Here is a 19,680-nt window from a genome sequence, read left to right on the forward strand (position 1 = left end):
TGAATTCGTTTCTATACTGTCCAACCTTGGGTTGTTATACTCTTGACCTTGGGCCAGAAATTCACGTATAAAAAACCATATACAAACATTATTTTCTACGAGTTCCAAGAGTTATAAGAAATTAAAATCTGATGACATTAAAGAAGTGATGACAGAAAAAAAAAAATTCTTACAACCATAGAGGTTCAATAATCTCCAAAAGTTCTCTAATCGACATCATATACAAGATCATCATGAAATTAAAACCTGATAACATTAAAGGAGTGATAAAAAAAAAAGTTTTAACAAAGAAAATTCTAACAACCATAGAGGTCCAAAAGTTCTCTAATCGACATCATATACAAGATCATCATGTCCAACAACTAAAGAAACTAAAAAAGGACTTACATCCATTATCTCCTAGTTAAGTCAGATTAAACTACTTATTAATTTAAGTGTTAGTGTTTAAAAATATATAAATATAATCGTCTAAATTAGGTAAAAAAGTATTACTATAAAATTTAAAAAATATGTTAATTCATCTTACTAAAATAAGTATATAAGTATATAAGTAAATATAGAAGGTTTTGCCAAAAATGAGAGAATCTAAGTATGACTGTTACTATAAAAAGTTTTGCCGAAAAACAAAATCTGTAACAAGTCATTAAACGATAACTAAATTTGTGAACTTTCAGATGTTGAAGTCGATGTGGATACAGTTGAAGATGACTCAGCAGAATTTACATTGGTATTTCCTTCTTTTGCTTTTGATTTTGAGCATTCGGTGCTTTTGTGTACAGATTGAGCTACATTTGTTTTGGGTAATGTCTTTGATTGCGTCGTTCCGGTTGGATTTGCTGCGGCCTGTTTATCGTCGCCGCCCTCACTAGTCGGTGTTGCAACTAAACTTTCCAATTCATCATATCTCTCGTCCTCCTCAATTTCTCGACTCGGGGAATTGCAGCTTTCTTCTTTCTGCATTAATGCTAATATTCCCTTTATATACGTTTCCATTGAAGACATAATTTTAAGTCGCTTCTCTTGTTCTTCTCTTAATCGATCTTCTGCTGTCTTTTTGTTTATATTTTTAACAGTACCAGTACTACTGCTTGAAGCGACGCTATCATCATTAGATTCCTCTGCAGTAGACGCTTTTGCTGTGGGTGATTCATCACTATTTGCACTTGCTTTTGAACATGTATTTGCAAATGCATTCGCATTCGTACTGCAATTGGTGTTTGTTGTATTAGTAGTTGGTTGCTTTTTATCAATATTTATGTCAGATTTTGTTTCTTTCAAATTTGCATCCTTGTTTTTTTCTTCTTCCTTACTTTCCGGTTGCTTTTCTTCGCTACCGGAAATTTCAATATCATCATCATTGTGTTTTGCTTTTTGTGGCAGTTCCGAATCCTCATTGTTATTCTTGGATTCGGTTTCCGATTCGGATTCCAATTTTGGTTTTTTATTTGGTAGATTTTCTATAAGCAATAAAAGAAAAAAAATTAATTTTTAAAGAAACATTTAAACAAATATTTCTTAATAAAAAAAAAATAATATATTTTGCTTTGACCACGTAAAGTTATTCAACATACGAATTATTCGCCGAATAGGAATATTCGTATTTTCATCAAATAGTTTGATTTGTGTTAACGAACAATAGAAATTAAATATATTGATGGTAATTTTTCAACAAAAAACTTCAACACTAATCTAAACAACCATAAAAATCATAAAAACCATCATACTTATTTTTAAAAATAATAAAAAAAATCAACAAACTATAAATGCAAGAATTATTAGCAAGAAAACAAACGACATACCTTAATTTCACAAAAATCTTAATTTCATCTTCGTTTCAGCGAAATTAAGTTTTTTTTTCCATACAAAATTCAGTTTTAAGATTAGAACGTAATTAAGTAAAATTACTTTAATTTCGTTGAAACTAAGGCTGAAATTAAGGACATTTCAAATGCAACTATGCGTGAAATAAATTTTAAGCAAAAGATAAAGTTGAGATAACGAAAAAGTGAAATTTTTTTAAATAAATGTCAATGACAGTTGATTTTAATAAAACCGGGAAATATTTTGAAAGCAGTGCAAATTTTTAAATTTGAATATAGGGAAAAACTGTAACAGTTATTAATTTTTAATAGAGTGAAAAATAATAATTCACATACCTAAAATTCTCAAAACCTAATAAAACTACTGAATGCTATCCTTTATAGTTATAATAATTAGCTTTTCAAATTTTTAAATTTGAATATAGGGAAAAACTGTAACAGTTATTAATTTTTAATAGAGTGAAAAATAATAATTCACATACCTAAAATTCTCAAAACCTAATAAAACTACTGAATGCTATCCTTTATAGTTATAATAATTAGCTTTTAAAATTTCCCAGATACAAATCGTGTTTGGAGCATATAATTTTTAACATTTGATTTGTAAACAAAAAATACATGATTTTCTTAATTTAAAGAAATTAAGGAAATTTGGCTGTCTTAACATAGTATTAAAAAGAACATCATTTCAATTTTCATTTCGTTCATTTAAAGAGATAGTATTGCCAGTATTCAAAACCTTAATGAGCAATAAGTTGTGATTAAAATGTTCATTTAAAGACCAATAATTTATAAATTAGCAAATGACTAGGTGCTTAATAATAACACATATAAGCTTGTTTGTAAAATTTACATAAAATTTTTTCACATATATTTCATTACATTCCTACACTTTAACAATTAATTTAAGGGACTGATTTTTTATAAATTAATTAATTATTTCATTTAAGTTTTAATATAAAACACAGAATTATACAAATGCATTTATAAATGGATTAGAATACGTTTCAAAATTTTCACTAAACTTACCAATATCCTTAAAATCTTGATTCGATTGGCGTTTAGACAACAAAGCTTTAAGTGAACCTCTCAACTGCTTGCGTACCGTTGTTGGTATGCCAGTACTTTGTGCTATTACTCGTATTGCAAACAAGTCGCCATATATATCCTTCAGTTCGTCTTTTGAGTGCATCGCGTAACTAATAGTATATAGTAAGCGAGCTATAGGCAAATGAGCTGATATCTACACAAAGAAATACAGAAATACAGAGAGAAAGAAATACAGCATCTTATAAATAATAAAGTTCCTTTTAACTGTTATAAAATAGTTACCTTCGGACAATATATTTCCATAAAATTTTTAATGCTGATATCGTTCAATGACACCCGTTCATCGCGTAGTATAATATGAATATACTCAACTAAGTAGGAACAGTTTATTAATAGCTCAGTATATCTAATAGAAACATTTAATTGTTAGAATAATGTTATTTTTTTTTTTTTTTGAATCGAGGAACTTACTTATGCGTGCTCTTATTGTTATTGATGCCCACCCAAAATTTTGTAAATAGATTAAAATGCAGCGAAGCAGCTTCAATAGCAACAAGACAACTAAGTTTTACCAACGTCTCATTTAACTGATTGTTATTTACAGCCATTCGCATTAAAACATCTATAAAATCATGATATGGACGATAATAGGCTTCCAATTGCATGTCATATTCATCGTCTATGCCTTTTTGTAGTACTTCACTTTGTGGTATACTCATTTGAACCATCGGTCTTGGTGGTCTAGGCATATTCTTTGCAATTGTGGACCAAGCTGCTTTGGAACCACGACGTGGAAAGAATGGACCTAACGGCCCAACAGTATTAGTATTTGCAACAGAGAGATGGCAATTTACAAGTATCGGTGTTAAGAGATTGATAACATCAAGATTTGGATTGCGAACAAGTTCTTTTAGTACATCGAGTGTTAGACGACATATTTCTGGTGGGTTAAATGTATTTAAAAAGGTGGCTAAACGTTTAACAGCGTCTGGTAGACCCTTAAGCATGTTTGTTTGCTGATGCTGTTGACGTAAAAAATGTTGCTGTTGTAATTGTTGTTGCATTTGTTGCAGTTGTATATGTTGCTGCATTTGTTGTTGTAATTGCTTCTCTTTTTGTTGTTGTGTTTGAGGTGGACCTTGGGCCTGTTGCTGTTTTAGTTGCTCTTGTTGTTTTTGTAATAACTGCTGATGTTGCTGTTGTAGTTGTTGTGCTTGTTGTTCAAGTTGCTGTTGTTGTTGCTTTTTCGTTGCTGAACAATCAAGTCGGGAATTAATGCGTAGTGTTGTCAGAAGCAAAACGAGTTCACCTAATAAATCTTGCAGATCGCCAGCAACATGACAAGCTGTTGCTTCGTGATGCATGGAATGTAAAGTATGTAGAGCTTCAAAGCACATTTCTATTCCACCATTATATATTACAAGCAAACGATCATCATCGTTATCAACTATAAATAAAAAATATATTATTCATTTTAATTGTAAAATTCAAATTTCGAATTAAACATTGGAAACTCATACACTCTCACCAAATGCCTAAACGCAGGCGATATTTTTGTCTGCATTAAAACAAAAAGTATCGTATGACATTTCATTTTTATACCTAAGATTTTTCCAAGTTTAATTTTTAACCTAAGATATTAGTTAACAAAAAATAACATTATCGAAAATTTTAAAGGTAACTTATCAACTTGTCGTAAAGAAAAGTTCAGAAGACGATTGTAGAAAAACGATGCATAATAGGAAAAAATATTCGAAAAATAAAAAAACACTGATATATAAAAAGCAAATGATAAAAATTATTCACACATTTTAAGATTAATAGCATTTGCTGACAAAGCGATTTTAACCCTCATATCAAAATGCATTAAAAAATTTAACCGATTTAAAAAAATCAAATGATTGTGTGAAGTTAGCTGCAATTCATGAAGAAGCACAAAATTAATTATTAAAATTAACGAAACTGGAAACGTTAAAAGAATAAAATAAATATATATTAATTAGTCTTAAAATTGTATGAATAATCTATTAGGATATGTATTTTGCATCAAAAAGTTCAAATACTGAAAAATCCAAATATTCGCAATTCTGTGTCATAAATTTTTCAAATTGAATGTTATAATTCTCATATAGTTTGTTTTTACATCGCTTTATAAGCGATGTTTTGTCAATAAGTTTTGTTTATCGATTTATGCTCACTTTTTTAAAATAGCTTGAGTGATTCTTGTTTTCTAGTTATTTAATTATTTCTACTATTTGTAGTAGATGTCATCATATAAATTAAATAATAAACATTTTATATTATATATTTTCATATATATTATTTAATGTAAATGTTTTGTTGTAATATAAAAATAAACTTCTTTGACAATTTATGCTTAATATAACAAACTTGAAATTTACTAATATTTTATTTTATAAATTGAGATCATATATCAATCAAATATAATTACAAGTATTATTACATTGCACAAAAAAATAGGTAAAGTGTTTTAAAATTGAAAATCAAATCAAATGAGAATTATAACTTATTCAACTTTGAAATCGACCTTAATAAGCCATATGACGTAAAGAATTTCTAATATTTGGATAGCTCAAACTATTCGCATTTTTGCACAATATTCAAACTATTTGATATAAATCCATATATTCGCATTCGCCATTTGGCGAGATAACACCCTGTATAAATTAATATCGATATAAATTATTGAATAACGCCTATATATACAAAAATAACTACCTAATATTCTTAAAGCATTTATAAGGGTCCCCCAAGACACCCGAGCATCTAAACCCGTCAGGTAAGCTGTTAGTGTTGTACGTCGGAATGAATTTACATCAATTTTTTCTTGATCACTAGCATCTGGATGCCGAGTTGCAAATAAATTCATTAACTTAAATAACTCATCTACAGCTGCTGCATATTGCGTGGGATGCGGTGTAATATTTTTAAATGCCCATTGTAAATTTTGATGGGAAGCAAGTTGGCGTGTCAACTGTCTACTTTGCTCACAGCATAAACGTAATAGGCCGTAATAGGCGGGCAGCATTGACCTATTATATGCAACTATCTCAGAATCATCATGATCAGCTCTGAAAATATTAAGTATTTGAAATATATTCGTATTATTTCATATTTTGATATAACTTACAAAATGTAATTAAATGCAATATTTCGAGTTATTTCATGGCAGTTTGCAATCAGCAATGCATTTTCTGGACAATCGACAAGAGAATGGTGCCAAAATGCCAAAAGAGCATGCTTATTTTGATGAGCTGGTACACTGGGCTCCGACAATCGAGGATGAAATAGGTCCCATAGAGCTCGCATGTACGGTCCAATCTGTCAAATCAAATTAATTAATTGCGAGAGTGCAAAAGTTTTGTGTTTTTTGTTGTTTACCATTAATTTTTCAGTCTTTGAAATCATACAATAACTCAACAAGCTGAAATAAGCAGTCAATTTCGAAGAACCATGTGTACTGATATCAGCAAAGGCACGTGCAGGACGTAGTAAGCGCAGTAAATGGTTTATGATGTTATGTAAAATTATTTGAGCATCACTACTTAATTCACTGGAATAGAATAATTAAAATTTTTTAAAGACAATATTAATTATTGAGAATTCACTAAATTTACCGTGAGACATGATTTGCTAACGCAGATAATTTGTGTAATGAAAATGTACGGAAATTCGCTCTAAACTGTTGAGACGGCACCAAAGAAACTAACAGATATGCAGCAGCTGTAAATTTTACAAATATATTTAAGGGATTTTATAATATTTATTGCATTGCTTTAATAATAAAAGTTCCTACCATTTCTTACTCTAGAGTTGTTATGAGCCAACAAAAATTGTTCCATCCAATTTTCTGCCGACTGTAGTATCCAAGCATGTGCTATTTTATTTTTAGGTGCCTGAAACGCTAACCAATCAAGCGCTGACTGTGGACAGTACTCAGCAGCATCCCAAACCCTCTGCAGCACTAATTGTGAAAAGCAAGGTAATCCGGATGGTCCACCTTGCGTTTCAGTAAGCAATGTGAGTAATTTAAAGAATGGACCGCAAAGTTCCGTATGCTTCGTTACCGATGCAAACAACATTGATATTATTTGATTTGCCAAACGTTCATCCCACCGGCAAAGTGCATGTATTAAATGCTTTGTTTGATGTGGATTAATATTATCCTTAATTTGCTGATACAAAAATGGAAAACCCTTCAAATATAAATTATTATAAAAATTAATGTCGTTAACCACGTTTATTTTGCAATTCCGTTTACCTTGCCACCTGCTATTGCATTGAAGTCTCTTGGTAGTAGCTTCAAACGTAAATCTTGTCCACGTGAACGTTCAACCAAATTAGCAACTAAAGCAATCATTTTATCTAATGATGCCGGGCGTGTCTTATCTACGGAAAGCGCTTCATCTGAAGAATTATCATCATTATCAGAACCAACATCAATCTAAAGAAACATTAAAACATAACATTAAGAAAAATTTCACATAATCAAAATATACTGAAATGAATTAAATTAGTCAAACCAAGAAAAGTAATTGAATTTATCATACAACGTTGTAAATTACAAACTATGTTTACAATAGCGGTAAGAATTCTATTCTAGAATTTATTTTAGTGAACTGGTTTTCTAAATGGTTACAAGAAATTTATGAGTTCGAAATTTTATTTCATAGAGTTGTTATTGTTGTTGTTGCCCCGACGGAAGTGATAAAAAGCACGTCTTCTAAAATTTGTAGCACCAGGAGATGCTTGGAACCAATTTTTTGAAGAATGGAACTACTTAACTTCTACTTATCTAACATATTGAAATAAATTTAACTTAATATTTATTTGCATTTAACTACATTAATGCTCAAGTAAGATTATGATAAAATCAGTAATGTTAGTCAAACCAAATGCTTGACTAACGTAGTAACATTGCAACGCATCACTAGACATGTATTTTGTTGTTGCTGCGTTGCACTTTAAATACGTTACTCGGTTACCAAGCGCGTTACTCGAACTCGTGAATAACCCTAGTATTTTGCATCCAAAACCTTTGTCTACATATGTATTTTTTTAAACAGGAATATTTGAGCTGAACAATCGACATAATCATTTCTTATTTCAACTTAATTTTCAACTTTTACAGCATATTATTTTCCCAGACAGTCAATAATTTGTTTTTAATTTTTTTTTGGTCTCTGATGTTTATTTGGAAAGTACACGAATAAACCTACTGTCTTTCAATATTGATATACTTTGATAACTTACGTTTTCCTGTGATTTATTGCCCAAATAGAAATCTGCAACACTTTTAATTACACCAATGTGTAACATAAAAAAAGTTTCTTCCTCGCCCATACGTGAAAATTCAAAAAGTAAACAAAAGAATTCGGACAGATTTCTTAAATGCGCCTTAGCACCATGTTCCATTAGCAAAATCAATGAACTTATAAAACGCGTCACGCATGAAGCATTTCCCATTAACTCTTTTCCTTCATCATCAGTCTTAGTACTTAAATATAAATGAGCATGAGAAGATCTTATAAACATATAGAGAAAGACAATTTATTTCATTTTATTTTATTATTTCATTTATATGAGCATATTTACCTAAGTCTCTGTATTACGTGTATAACCAGCCTCTGAAACATTGAACGCACCATTTGATTAGGACACTGTATGAGCACCTGTATTGGCCACCATGGCTCAATGGACATATGTGTTAAAAACCATTCACAAGCTTCTTGACTTGCATTAAATTGCTTTGTTAATAATTCTACCCATGAGACCATTGTGGGCTATAAACAAAAAAATTTTAAAAATTTAAAAATTTTATAAACTAATTGTGTAATATATATACCTTTTCTTTCGCATGTATATACGTTTCAATAAAAAACGACACTGAGAGCTTAGCAGCCATGCAAGTGACATCAGTTTGTATTAGTAGCGTTTGCGGTATGTGCCCACATATTTGCCACATAAAGCTATAAGTAAGAATATGGGAATATTGAAGCACATAAAACATTAAAGGGACGTAGACGTAGACGTAGACGTAGACGTGGACGTAACCCTTTAAAAATGTATCGAACTTACTTGAAATACGTATGCTCAAATATATTACGATCTTGTAAAAATTGTTTATTGTCTTCCCAAATCCAGTCTTCTAATTCTTTATTCAGCACTGGCAAGTTTCGTATTGTTTTCTCTAATTTAATAGCTGCAGCTGCGACAGCTGCCGCAGATGTCGATGCCTGTGGTTCTGAATTTTGCTGTGCACATTCAGCAACTGTTTTTACTTGTTTTTGTGAAGAGTTTAAATCAACTGTACTTGAAGGTTTACTACTACTGTCGTTGTTATTATTGCTGCTACTATTTTTGCTATTTATGTCCGTTTCATTTAATTTAGACTCACTACTTTTGTTGACATTTACTGTCATTTCCTCAACATTTTCTATTTCATTAGTTTTTATTTCCACCGTTGTCTCTTTGCTATCCAAAAAAGGCGGTAAACGCAAGAAAGGTGGTGTAAGAAGCTCGGCTTGACGATCTTTTAAGTGTTTTGGTAAACGCCTTTCATAGAAAAGCATATAAGCCGAATTTGTTTTTTCAAAACTAAAATCCAAATACTTTTCTGTTACGGAATCATAAGTTTTACTCTGTAAACAATATTCAATAAGATAATTAATCAGGTCATTTCTTTACATTTAAAATTGTCAACTTACAGTCATTTCTCCACCAAAACATTCAGCCGCAATTTGCGATGGATCGAAGGGCTTAACTTCAGCATCATTGAATAAAAACCAACGATCAAGTTGTAAAGCCGACAAGTTTCTTTCTTTAATAAAACTGTAATAATGGCCGCCATCAGCAGTCCCTGTATGTACAGTGACGCCTACTAGCTCATATCTATGAAACAAAACCAATTTTTTTTAGACCGTAAACAAACTTGACTTGGAAAAATTATTTAAGAAACAAAATACATTTAACGTTCTATCTCAACGATCTATAACAAACTTATAAATATTGTTTTTATACTTACTCTAAGCATTCCTCGATGTCATCACCATCAGCTTCAGCATTGTCTTCACTATTTTCATTTTGATTATTGGATTCTATTTTTTTCTTGCGTTTCTCACGATCCTCTATATTATTTAAATGGAATAACAAAAAATTGGTTATATTTCTATTATTCTTCAATAGCTATTTATTTTCAAATATTTTTACTTGCCTTTGTATTGATGCGGCATTAAAGTTTTTTCAACATAATCGGACATATTGAGATGCATTGGAAATGAAAAATGTGTGTTTACTTTTTCCTTCAACATTGTAATCATATTGAACGTATAGCGCATTGTATTGAAGCAGAGTATTTGGGGTAGTTTTTTAAAGCAAGCCCGTTTTTCGGCTCGCACTTTCTTGCCACATTGTGAACAAGTGTACATGTTATCACCTTCGAGCGTATCTTTTACGGTGACCTCGTCAAGGGACTCCTGCAAATTTCTCATATCAGCTACTTGACAACGTACAGTATAGAACTCTTCGGCTGTACGTGATACATGGCCGCAATCTAGAGAAACAACATTATTACTCAGTGTCCCGCAAAACAAACGTTTTACTAAGTCTTTAAGTTCTGGTGTCATTTCTTCAAGTTTTGAAACTAAATCGATAAAAAATTCAGCCATATCTTTTTGTTCGCCAGTATTCAGTGGTTGGTGATCCATTTGATATGCACGGCAAAATGAACGGGGGTTATAAGCTTTTCGTTCCGACTCAAGTAAATATGCGAACATTCGTTGTAACTCCAATAAGGTAGGACCATGTTTAAGCGCACTAGATGGAGGAACGCATAATACCGCCATACGCGCCTGAGGCATCATGTACAAATGTTGTATGCAGGACGCCATATAACATGTAGCACCTAAATTTGTCAATCCAACATAGCCACATTCCGCCCGACCTTCGTCTCGTGGCCAATAGTCCCAAGGATATGGAGGTTTTGGACCAGGCGTATTCTGTGCCAGCAGTTTTGCATGTAAGTATGTATAACTTTTGGGGCAATTTTTACACATTTCCACTAGAAGGTCATAAGCAGCAGCTCGTGATGTTGTTGATTTACACTTAGGCTTCTGTCTGTTGGTTGGCGAGGGCATTTCAAAAAGAAATTCAAACACTTTATCTATAAATTGTAAAGCATTTAAACTGAACTTAAATGTAGAATCGTATTTAACTAAATTCGACATTAGATTAATGAGACCCACTAAACCATCATCCTGAAAACCGTATCGTGTCTCATGATAATCACGAGTAAGTATGCTTTGTGATACTGACACACAGAGCCGTTCAATATCAATGGCTTCCTCATCAGCTTGCACATCATCCAATGATGACTTTATTATTTCTGGCGTTAATGTATCTACTAGGCGTGCCAATAGCCAAAAGTAATCACGACAAGCTGGTCCATAAGGTTCTTTGCCTTCATCGCAAAGTAAAAACTGCGCATGCTGAGCATAAGTAGTCATTTTCTCAGCTGCTGGCAAAAAGGAAATTAGTTTACGTAGTAGTGGGGCCAATAATACCTGATAGCTTTGTGCATTTCCTAAACAAATACGATAGAGCCCTGCACATATTTCACGCCGTACCATTGGATCTGGATCTTCAAGTATAAATTTCAGTACCCAATTACAGTAGTCCTGTTGCGCCCATAGAGTACGTCTAGCCTCTGCAGAAGCATGCACAAAACTTACCATAATATTCATCGTATATTGCACTACATGCGCTCGACTATAAAAGCCAGTTCGTAAGTTATGATAGTGAAATGGCAACGATGTGGCTATATAGTTCTGATAAGCTTCATCATTCAGTATTGTTGCTAGCCTTCGCAAGCATGGACTTTCTTCTAAAAGTTCCAACATGAATGGTAATGGACGGGATATAGTTACATGCATATCGTCGGCTTGTATTTCTTCGAATCCAAGTAACCATATTATGCGTAGCAAGCTTGCCAAGCAATCATGGCGCCATTCATTTAATATTTCTTTTGGATAAGCACTTTTTTGTAGTTGCCCTGTTATTAGAATATCATATAAATGTTTAAGACCTCCACATTTTATGAATACTTCACTCCACTTAGATTCTTGATGAACACTCGATGACGAATCATTTCCAATTAATACTTGTCTCTCTTTTTCATTTTCTTTCTGCTCCTCATGTGAATGGCTACAATCACACTTTTTTTGACGTTTAATTTGTTTTACTGGATTGTTCTCTTTATCATTATTTCGTGCATCAGCATTTGTTTCATTTGAATCATTTTCTGTTGTAGAACTAGCTGCAATATCCTTTTGTATCACTGTATCCGGCGAATCTTTCTGTGCTTGAGTATCTGTGGACGAATTAGTTCGTTTGCTATCTTCCATAATGCCTACTCCCTCATTACTATTACGTCGTCTATTGGCAATTTTTTTTGATATATTATTATTTTTGGATCCGCGTGAAACCGTTTCAGTTTGCAATATGTTACCATTGATATTACAACACGAGAGACTATTCCTATTTTGAAAACCATTGTTAAGAATTAAATTTTCTACGATATGCAATGTGTACATAAATTTTTGCAAATTGCTTGGATCGAATAGGTCGCATAGTTTTTCCTTTATAGCTTTCCGCTTGGTAGTTTGCTCCTGTTCCGACTGCTGAGTGTCGCAATTATTAAAGTCTATTCTAAAGCTTTTTAGAATATCAAGAACTATCGGATTTGTTGGCAATATTGCCAAAATATCCCATACTTTACGTGACAGAAATTGCGCCTTTGTGTAAATATGAATAACATTAGATTGCGGTTTCATATCTCCTAATGTTTGCATTAAACAAAATAATTTTTCCAGATACTTTGGTTGCAACAATAATACTGTAGGTAAACAATCTTTTGGTGGTGGTGGTTGCATAGAAGGATGATCTAAATTCGTCTCTTTTCTACGAGCTCCACGTCCGCCAAGCGAAACATAAACAATCTAATATAAAATATTTTAATTATTATATTTTTATAAATGAGATAATAATTTCAATTTTATTCAAAAAACATCTGCCATAAATATAACATATTATTATTATACTTCTAATTTGTATCATTTTATACTCATTAAATATCCATATTCATACACTTATAAAAATTTATATACGAACACATAATACGTATACATATGTATTTATTACTTAATTACCTGATTGTCTTTAAAGCCAGCATCTGATAATGAACGTTCATCATATTCTGATGTTAATTCCTGACCTTGTGTGATGATTCTAAGCGGACCTTCGCTAAGTAAAAGACCTAAAACTGGCGCAGATACTCCTGAATTTGAGTTGCCTTGTAAATTTTCCCACCTTTTGAGAACAATATGTATTATAAAAGCAAACAGAATGTAATCATGCTAAATGTTTACCATTTTGATATTTCTGCTTTTAAATCTGCTATTAAATCGCCAGTATGCATATGTAGTATGGATTTATCAGATATGCCGGCAGGTTGCAGAACAACACGAATCGCTGTACCAGTATTGTCATTCTTCAAATTACTATGTGATCCAATGCTTTTTCCTTCTATTGCCCAGCGACGCAAATGAAAAGCATATCGGCGACGAAATGTTTCCAGATGGGTGTTAAGCAATGTTAATCCCCGTTGAACGCACATTAAAGCATTATCATCTTCATTGCTAAACAAACACAATAAATAAAACAAATTAAAAATTAATTTTTGTTAGAAAAAATTTTGTTTGCTTTACTTTTCTAAAGCGCCAGCTGCTTGCACCAAATGTTCCATACATTGCGAAACAAACTCTTTTTCTAGTCTCAGTTGTTGTCCCATATAATATAGATTAATGTACTGAATCGCAGCCATAGATACATCTGAATTATGTGCTCGTAAAGCAATTTTCCATAAGTGAAACATGCCTACAACATTTGAAGATGCTGCTGTAATGCTATCAATTTGCTTCTCATAATGTGCAATTGCCATACGCGCCAAACTGCAAAGTTGTTGAAAGAGACTTAAAGCTACCATAGAAAAATTTTCTGGACGTAATTCTGGCAATTTGTTTAAGTACAAATGCTGCAACGCTTCTACACCTAACGCATGTTGATCACCACCTTTAGATTGACTTTGGACCCAAGAAAAGAAACAGTCACCACATTCAGGATCATGTGCCAACCATTCCCAAAGGGAATCAACTTGATCAAGACTTAAACTAAAAGAGTATATAATTGTTATAATTAATTATTAGTAATTTGCACAAATAAATCATTAGTACCGAAATGTTTTAGGTGATCCAACAGTTGAAAATATGGAAGACAGGAAATTTAAACGTACAGAAACTTGCGTTTTGTGCGTATACATTGGAGTGTCCGTTTGTTGTTCGTTGCTTTTAGATAATTGTTCGGCATGTTGTTTGGCATAAAATTTAATATTATTGAAGAAATGGTACATCATGCCATGCTGACGTTCGGCCCACATAGTCACCGGATGCGTATCAGATGGTCGAAATGAATTAAACAATTTCGGTAACAAACGTAAACTAACAATCACACTTCGATTATTAGCCAAATTTTGTAAACAACCTTCAATAAATTTGGTGCGCAACAACCGATCAACACTAAAGCAAAGTAATGTAGCCAATGCTTTTTCAGCTTCAAGAGCTAGCGTCTCTCCTAATTGAAACTAATAAAATATATATTATATTATAACTATAATGTACTATTACAATGTTTTTTTACTCACAATTTTATCATCCTGCAATAAGTCCCATAGAAGAGTGTTGCCTGGCTGACACACATCATTTATTTTGAATGTCGGTTGACCGAACTGTAACGTTATCCCGCTACTAGTTGATGGCTTCTGCATATCCTTATGTCTATCAACATCCATATCATTATCATGTTTCGCACACGCTACTTTAGCTGCTACATTTGCAAGTGTGACTTGTTGCTGTCTCATTGCTTCCAACGATTTTTGTGCGTTGCCGGTGGCGACAGCTGCTGCAGCAACCGCAGCTGCTGCAACGGCTACATTTGGATCAGTTTTTTGCAGAACCATAGCAGAGTGAGCTGCAGCCATTGCTGCAGCAGCAGCAGCAAATGCGGGTGAAACACAATTGTGTGCCGCATGTGAAGCATGGGTAGCATGTGTTCTCACTAGCTGAACTAATTCTTCTTCGCAAGGTGATACATCTTCATCATCAAAATCAGCCAAATTCTTATCGGATTTATTGCTCATTGGCGAAGAATAACTTCCATCATTTTCCGCACCACTAAGTAATTCGCTAATATGTGTCTCAGCTATCGCACGAATATAGGGTCCTTCACCTTGTAAATGTTTTAATACAGCACTAGGCATTACTTGTCCTGTCTCACTGCAATCATCGCTATCGTTTAAAATTTCACCATCAACATCTTCCCCTTCGTCACTAGATGCTTCATCTTCACCATTATCCCAAATAGCCTCAACAATTTCATGTGCAATACGTGTCATAGGCATATTACCTTTTCGACGTTTACGTGATTTTTTTCTATGAAGTGTCATATTCAAGTTGCTTTGAGGCATTTCGTCTTCACTACTGGAGTTATCAATTATATTTACCATACGATGATTTTGCATTCTAAATAATATCAAAGTTTATATAAATATTTTATTAAATACTAATTACAAATTATTGCTATTACGTACTTTAAATCAACTTTTGAATTTATAATCGCCATTTCCTCCTCTGTAATATGTTTATTTTTTTCTATAAAAGTTAATTTAGTAAAAATAATAAAAAAACTTTATTCATTTCTTACCTTCTGTAGGATCGCACACGTGATGTCTTCGGCGGGCTTGCTTGCTAGGTGTGACACCGGTATCAGAACCAACATGTTCAATATCTATTGGACTCTTTCGACCACTTGCTACACTACTATCGTCACCGTTAGCTGGATCATCATCTGAATTACTCCCATCCATGCTACCACTATCTGAACTAGATGCTGTTACGTTAGCTAATAAATGCTCTTGCATTAAATTCATTTGAGCACGTGAATTATCTCTGGACCATATTAATTTTGTTAAAGCTGAGGCTATATAAATACTTTGTTCAGTATGATCTTTAGGGTCCATGCGACACAACAGAGAGTATAGATGCATGGCTGGTCGAGGTGCTAAATTCTTAACTAACGATGGCAGTATGTCAAAGATGGTTTTTGAACAATGTTTCAATTGTGTAGCTTGCCAAATTAATTTTATATGTTCATCAGTTATTTGATTTTCAACGGCAAGAAAATTTAATACGGTGTGAGCTTGTTTTATAACTTCTACGTGCAAATTTGGACCAAAAAGATGTTGTATAATATGATTTTCTGTTAACCAATTTGCAATTTTTTGTCCCACAATTTCTACCTCACCCACAGTTTCCGTCGTACATATTTCATTAAACAAATTTACATGTGCATTTATTTGCGCCATACCTGTTAAAAAGAAAAATACAATAATATTATATATATTTAAAATAGTTTCTTTAAAATAACTTTTAAAATACCTGTAAGACGCATTGTTAAAGTTGTTGATGTAAAATATTTGAATGCAAGAGCCAAGCTCTCAATATCAAAACTTACAGCGCTATCTAAAGGGTCGCGTACAGCTGACCAAACAAAGTCAGCCATGGCACGAGCTGCTGCCAAACGCAAATTTTGATCGGATAATTTGCACATGTACTGTAGAACCCTACTTCGTAAAGGTACAAATAACTGCACTATGCAACCGTAATTCAACCATAATTTAATATTGGAAACAGTTGCCGTTATAGCATGCGCCGTACTAACTGATAACTCTGGATGCTCGAAACACATCATCATAGCTGCAAATCCTCCAGAATTGCAAAAAAGACAAATATTTCGTAGTAAATAAACAGGAATTTCGTTATCATGTAAATCACAAAATAAAGCCAAATGTTGAGCCTCTTCGGCAGAAATATCATCAAGACGTGCATGGGTACCGTGCTTGTATGCAATATAAAGTGGAAAGTTGAGCAGAAATATTTTGGATACTAATATAAATAGTTTTTCAACTTCAGGTAATATCCATGGTTCCTCTGTATGTTGGGTAGAGTGTTGTATTGGCGGGGAGAGGGATTTCGCTGTTGAAACTGTTTGAGCTTTCTCATTATCTTTACATTCTTTTGGCTTTTCATCCGATTTAGTTGTGGCCTCTGTTTCTTTGGAAACAGTTTTGGACGATGATGATGATGCTGCATTGTCTGCCGCAGCATTTTTTTGTGCTTGCGCCACAGCTTGAGCTGCACTTGCTGTTAAACGTTTGTAATCTTCGATGAGTCTTGATATATGTTTAAGATGATGTACTGATAGAAATATCATAGACTGCAGTATGAGATTAAAACGTTCATAATTTTTTAAGTCCCTATATAAGCACATGCATTGACGTTGTGGCCATGTCTGTATATATATGAATGCTATTTCAATTTCGCTCTTTAATAGTATTGAATGTTTTGCATCATTGCTAGTTATTCTCGCCTCATCTAAAATGTTTTATATAATATAAAGAAATAAAATGAATCATTAATGGCATATAAGACATATAAGACCGGCATATAAAGCCAATTTAGTGTGCCGGAAATTATGTTACGCTTAAGCGTTTCATAGAATGCTCAACTTACACGACTCTAGCAAATGTAAAAAATCCGAACACACGTCACACATTCTTCCAATTTAAACAATAGTTCGATCTTTGTAGCTGTCGTCTCCACTGCCGTTTCTGTTTCCTTGCTTCGTGGTATCTCTGCTCGTACAGTCTTTCTCCCATTTATTGTATTTTCCTCTTATTTGGATTTTTTCCACTTCCGCAGCGTCGTATGAGCATTTCAGTTTTTATGAATTAAATAAACATTTATTTCATTTGCTTTTATTTTTGCAAATTATAATTTTCACACAAGGAATTTTTCCTTACTGCTGCAAAATCTTCTCATTACCTTTTACATTAATATTCTTAGATTTTTGAAGGCATAAAAATAGTGCTGCCAGAATGTTAAATAACAATAAAACTATAGTTACCGTCGTTACGTATGAAAATAATAATGGTGTTGGCTACATTTTATTTTTTGGCAATTAGTTCACATTTAATATAATTTAATTTTAGATTATATTTTGCAAATTAAAAAATTGGGAGAAAAAGTCAAAAAAATTTAAATTCACTATACATAGAAATAATATTATACATGGTAATAATAAATAGGAGCAGAACTACATGCAAAATATATGTAAACAAGATAAATGGTCTTACTAAAACATGCAATTGCATTAAATATATGGTGTTATAGTTTATTATAAATTCAACACATTTTAAGCCAATTAACAATTTCAAGTGTTTACAAATTAACTTTCAGAGCTTAGTGAACAATTAAACCAAACAAAAAAAAAAAACAAAATGCAATTTGTTGTTTTCTTATTAAGAGTTAAATTTCTTAATGTAGATAATTAAATAAATTGTTTGTTTTTTTGTCCACCGATCCATTTATTTTCTAAATTTATGAAATATAATCGATTTTAGATGATAGATTATAAATTTATTTACTGATACATTTAATTTTTTTTATTATTTGCGTTTGTTTGAAATTTAATAAGAATTTTCTTTTGGTTATAGCATCCACCAAAGCACTATAGTAAAATGCTTACTAAACCAATTATACTTAAAAATAAAAGTAGGTGTTTACAGCCTGTTTACAATTAACTTCTTGCAACGCAAACGTCTATCAGACGTTTTGAGATATTCCTTGAACGGTGGTGGTAGTCTGTGATTTTTTCTATAAGTGTTGTTGTTTATTATGATTGCCTGTAGTTAATGGTTGAGTACAAGTCGAAAAAAATATATTAAAAATATATATATATTTTTGTTTAGGTTCAGAAAATTTTAAATTGACAACATTATGTACATGGAATGTATTGTAGCAAAATGTTCTATCAGCAAATCAGTGAATCAAAATTTTAATCATTTTAATAAAGTGTAAACATATTAAACAATTTTCTAGACTGAATGTATACCAATGTATGAATATTTCATACATTGGTTATATGTAGATTTATATTACATATTTTCATTAGAGACTAAAATTACCATTACAGTATTTTTAAAATAAGCATAAATGCTTACAGATTAAAAAGATTTTAATCTGTATACAATTATAATTATATTATAATAAATTCGTATATGTATTATAAATGATAGGATCAAACACATTTGTTTTAATTTGCAAGTTTAAACCGTACATAGTTCCTCTTTTTAACATTAAATTTGAACAGGGTAGATATCGAACATGTGTATCACAACAATTGACCTTAAAACAATTTGAATTGCTTGAGTAAGTTTAACTAAATCTAAACGGTCAGGTAGTAATACCAAACATTTTAAAACTTGAAACGATGCAAAGCACTTTTTATACCTGTGCAAATTAAATTTAAGACTAATTGAAGTTGTTGAAAATATAATGCGTATATTACTTCAAGCAGTGCAGGTTAATAGAAATGGTAACAACAGCCAACAGTATACACCGTATACAGATTTATTGAAAGAAAAAATTACTATGGTCGTGTGCGAGTTCGAGTAAATTTATGGTAAATTGAGGGAAATAGTAAGTTATGTCGGTATTGCAATAAATGTTGGTATTTACCAGAATTTCGAGTAGCGTAAATTAGATAAAAAATAAATATTACTATTGTGAAACTTAATAAATAAATAAATAAATTAGAAAACTTTTAACCAAAAATAATA

At 32.1% G+C, this 19,680-nt stretch overlaps 1 protein-coding gene across 3 annotated transcripts; it reads right to left on the reverse strand.

Annotated features, from left to right (window-relative positions):
* Positions 1 to 609: 609 nt before the first annotated feature.
* LOC119680345 (ubiquitin carboxyl-terminal hydrolase puf) lies at positions 610 to 17,885 on the reverse strand. Of its 3 annotated transcripts, none has more exons than XM_038093112.1 (26): positions 17,573 to 17,885; positions 16,439 to 17,434; positions 15,705 to 16,367; positions 15,592 to 15,652; positions 14,647 to 15,523; positions 14,180 to 14,586; positions 13,655 to 14,116; positions 13,316 to 13,585; positions 13,097 to 13,256; positions 10,105 to 12,886; positions 9,916 to 10,018; positions 9,599 to 9,782; positions 8,970 to 9,532; positions 8,737 to 8,860; positions 8,487 to 8,674; positions 8,145 to 8,388; positions 7,153 to 7,335; positions 6,688 to 7,087; positions 6,509 to 6,614; positions 6,273 to 6,444; positions 6,022 to 6,212; positions 5,610 to 5,962; positions 3,342 to 4,317; positions 3,153 to 3,276; positions 2,850 to 3,063; positions 610 to 1,457 (listed from the first exon to the last, which is right to left on the reverse strand). In XM_038093112.1, the coding sequence occupies exons 1-26, from the start codon at positions 17,613 to 17,615 to the stop codon at positions 655 to 657; spliced, it is 11,649 nt and encodes a 3,882-aa protein (XP_037949040.1). In that variant the 5' UTR covers positions 17,616 to 17,885; the 3' UTR covers positions 610 to 654. The 3 variants fall into 3 exon arrangements, with proteins under 3 accessions (XP_037949040.1, XP_037949039.1, XP_037949041.1); XM_038093111.1 differs by having other exon boundaries at positions 8,145 to 8,415; XM_038093113.1 differs by lacking the exons at positions 610 to 1,457; positions 2,850 to 3,063; positions 3,153 to 3,276; positions 3,342 to 4,317 and adding an exon at positions 5,316 to 5,548 and having other exon boundaries at positions 8,145 to 8,415.
* Between the last annotated feature and the right edge of the window lie 1,795 nt (positions 17,886 to 19,680).

This window comes from Teleopsis dalmanni, chromosome 2 (genome assembly GCF_002237135.1).
Source record: "Teleopsis dalmanni isolate 2A chromosome 2, ASM223713v2, whole genome shotgun sequence".
Taxonomy (NCBI): domain Eukaryota; kingdom Metazoa; phylum Arthropoda; class Insecta; order Diptera; family Diopsidae; genus Teleopsis; species Teleopsis dalmanni.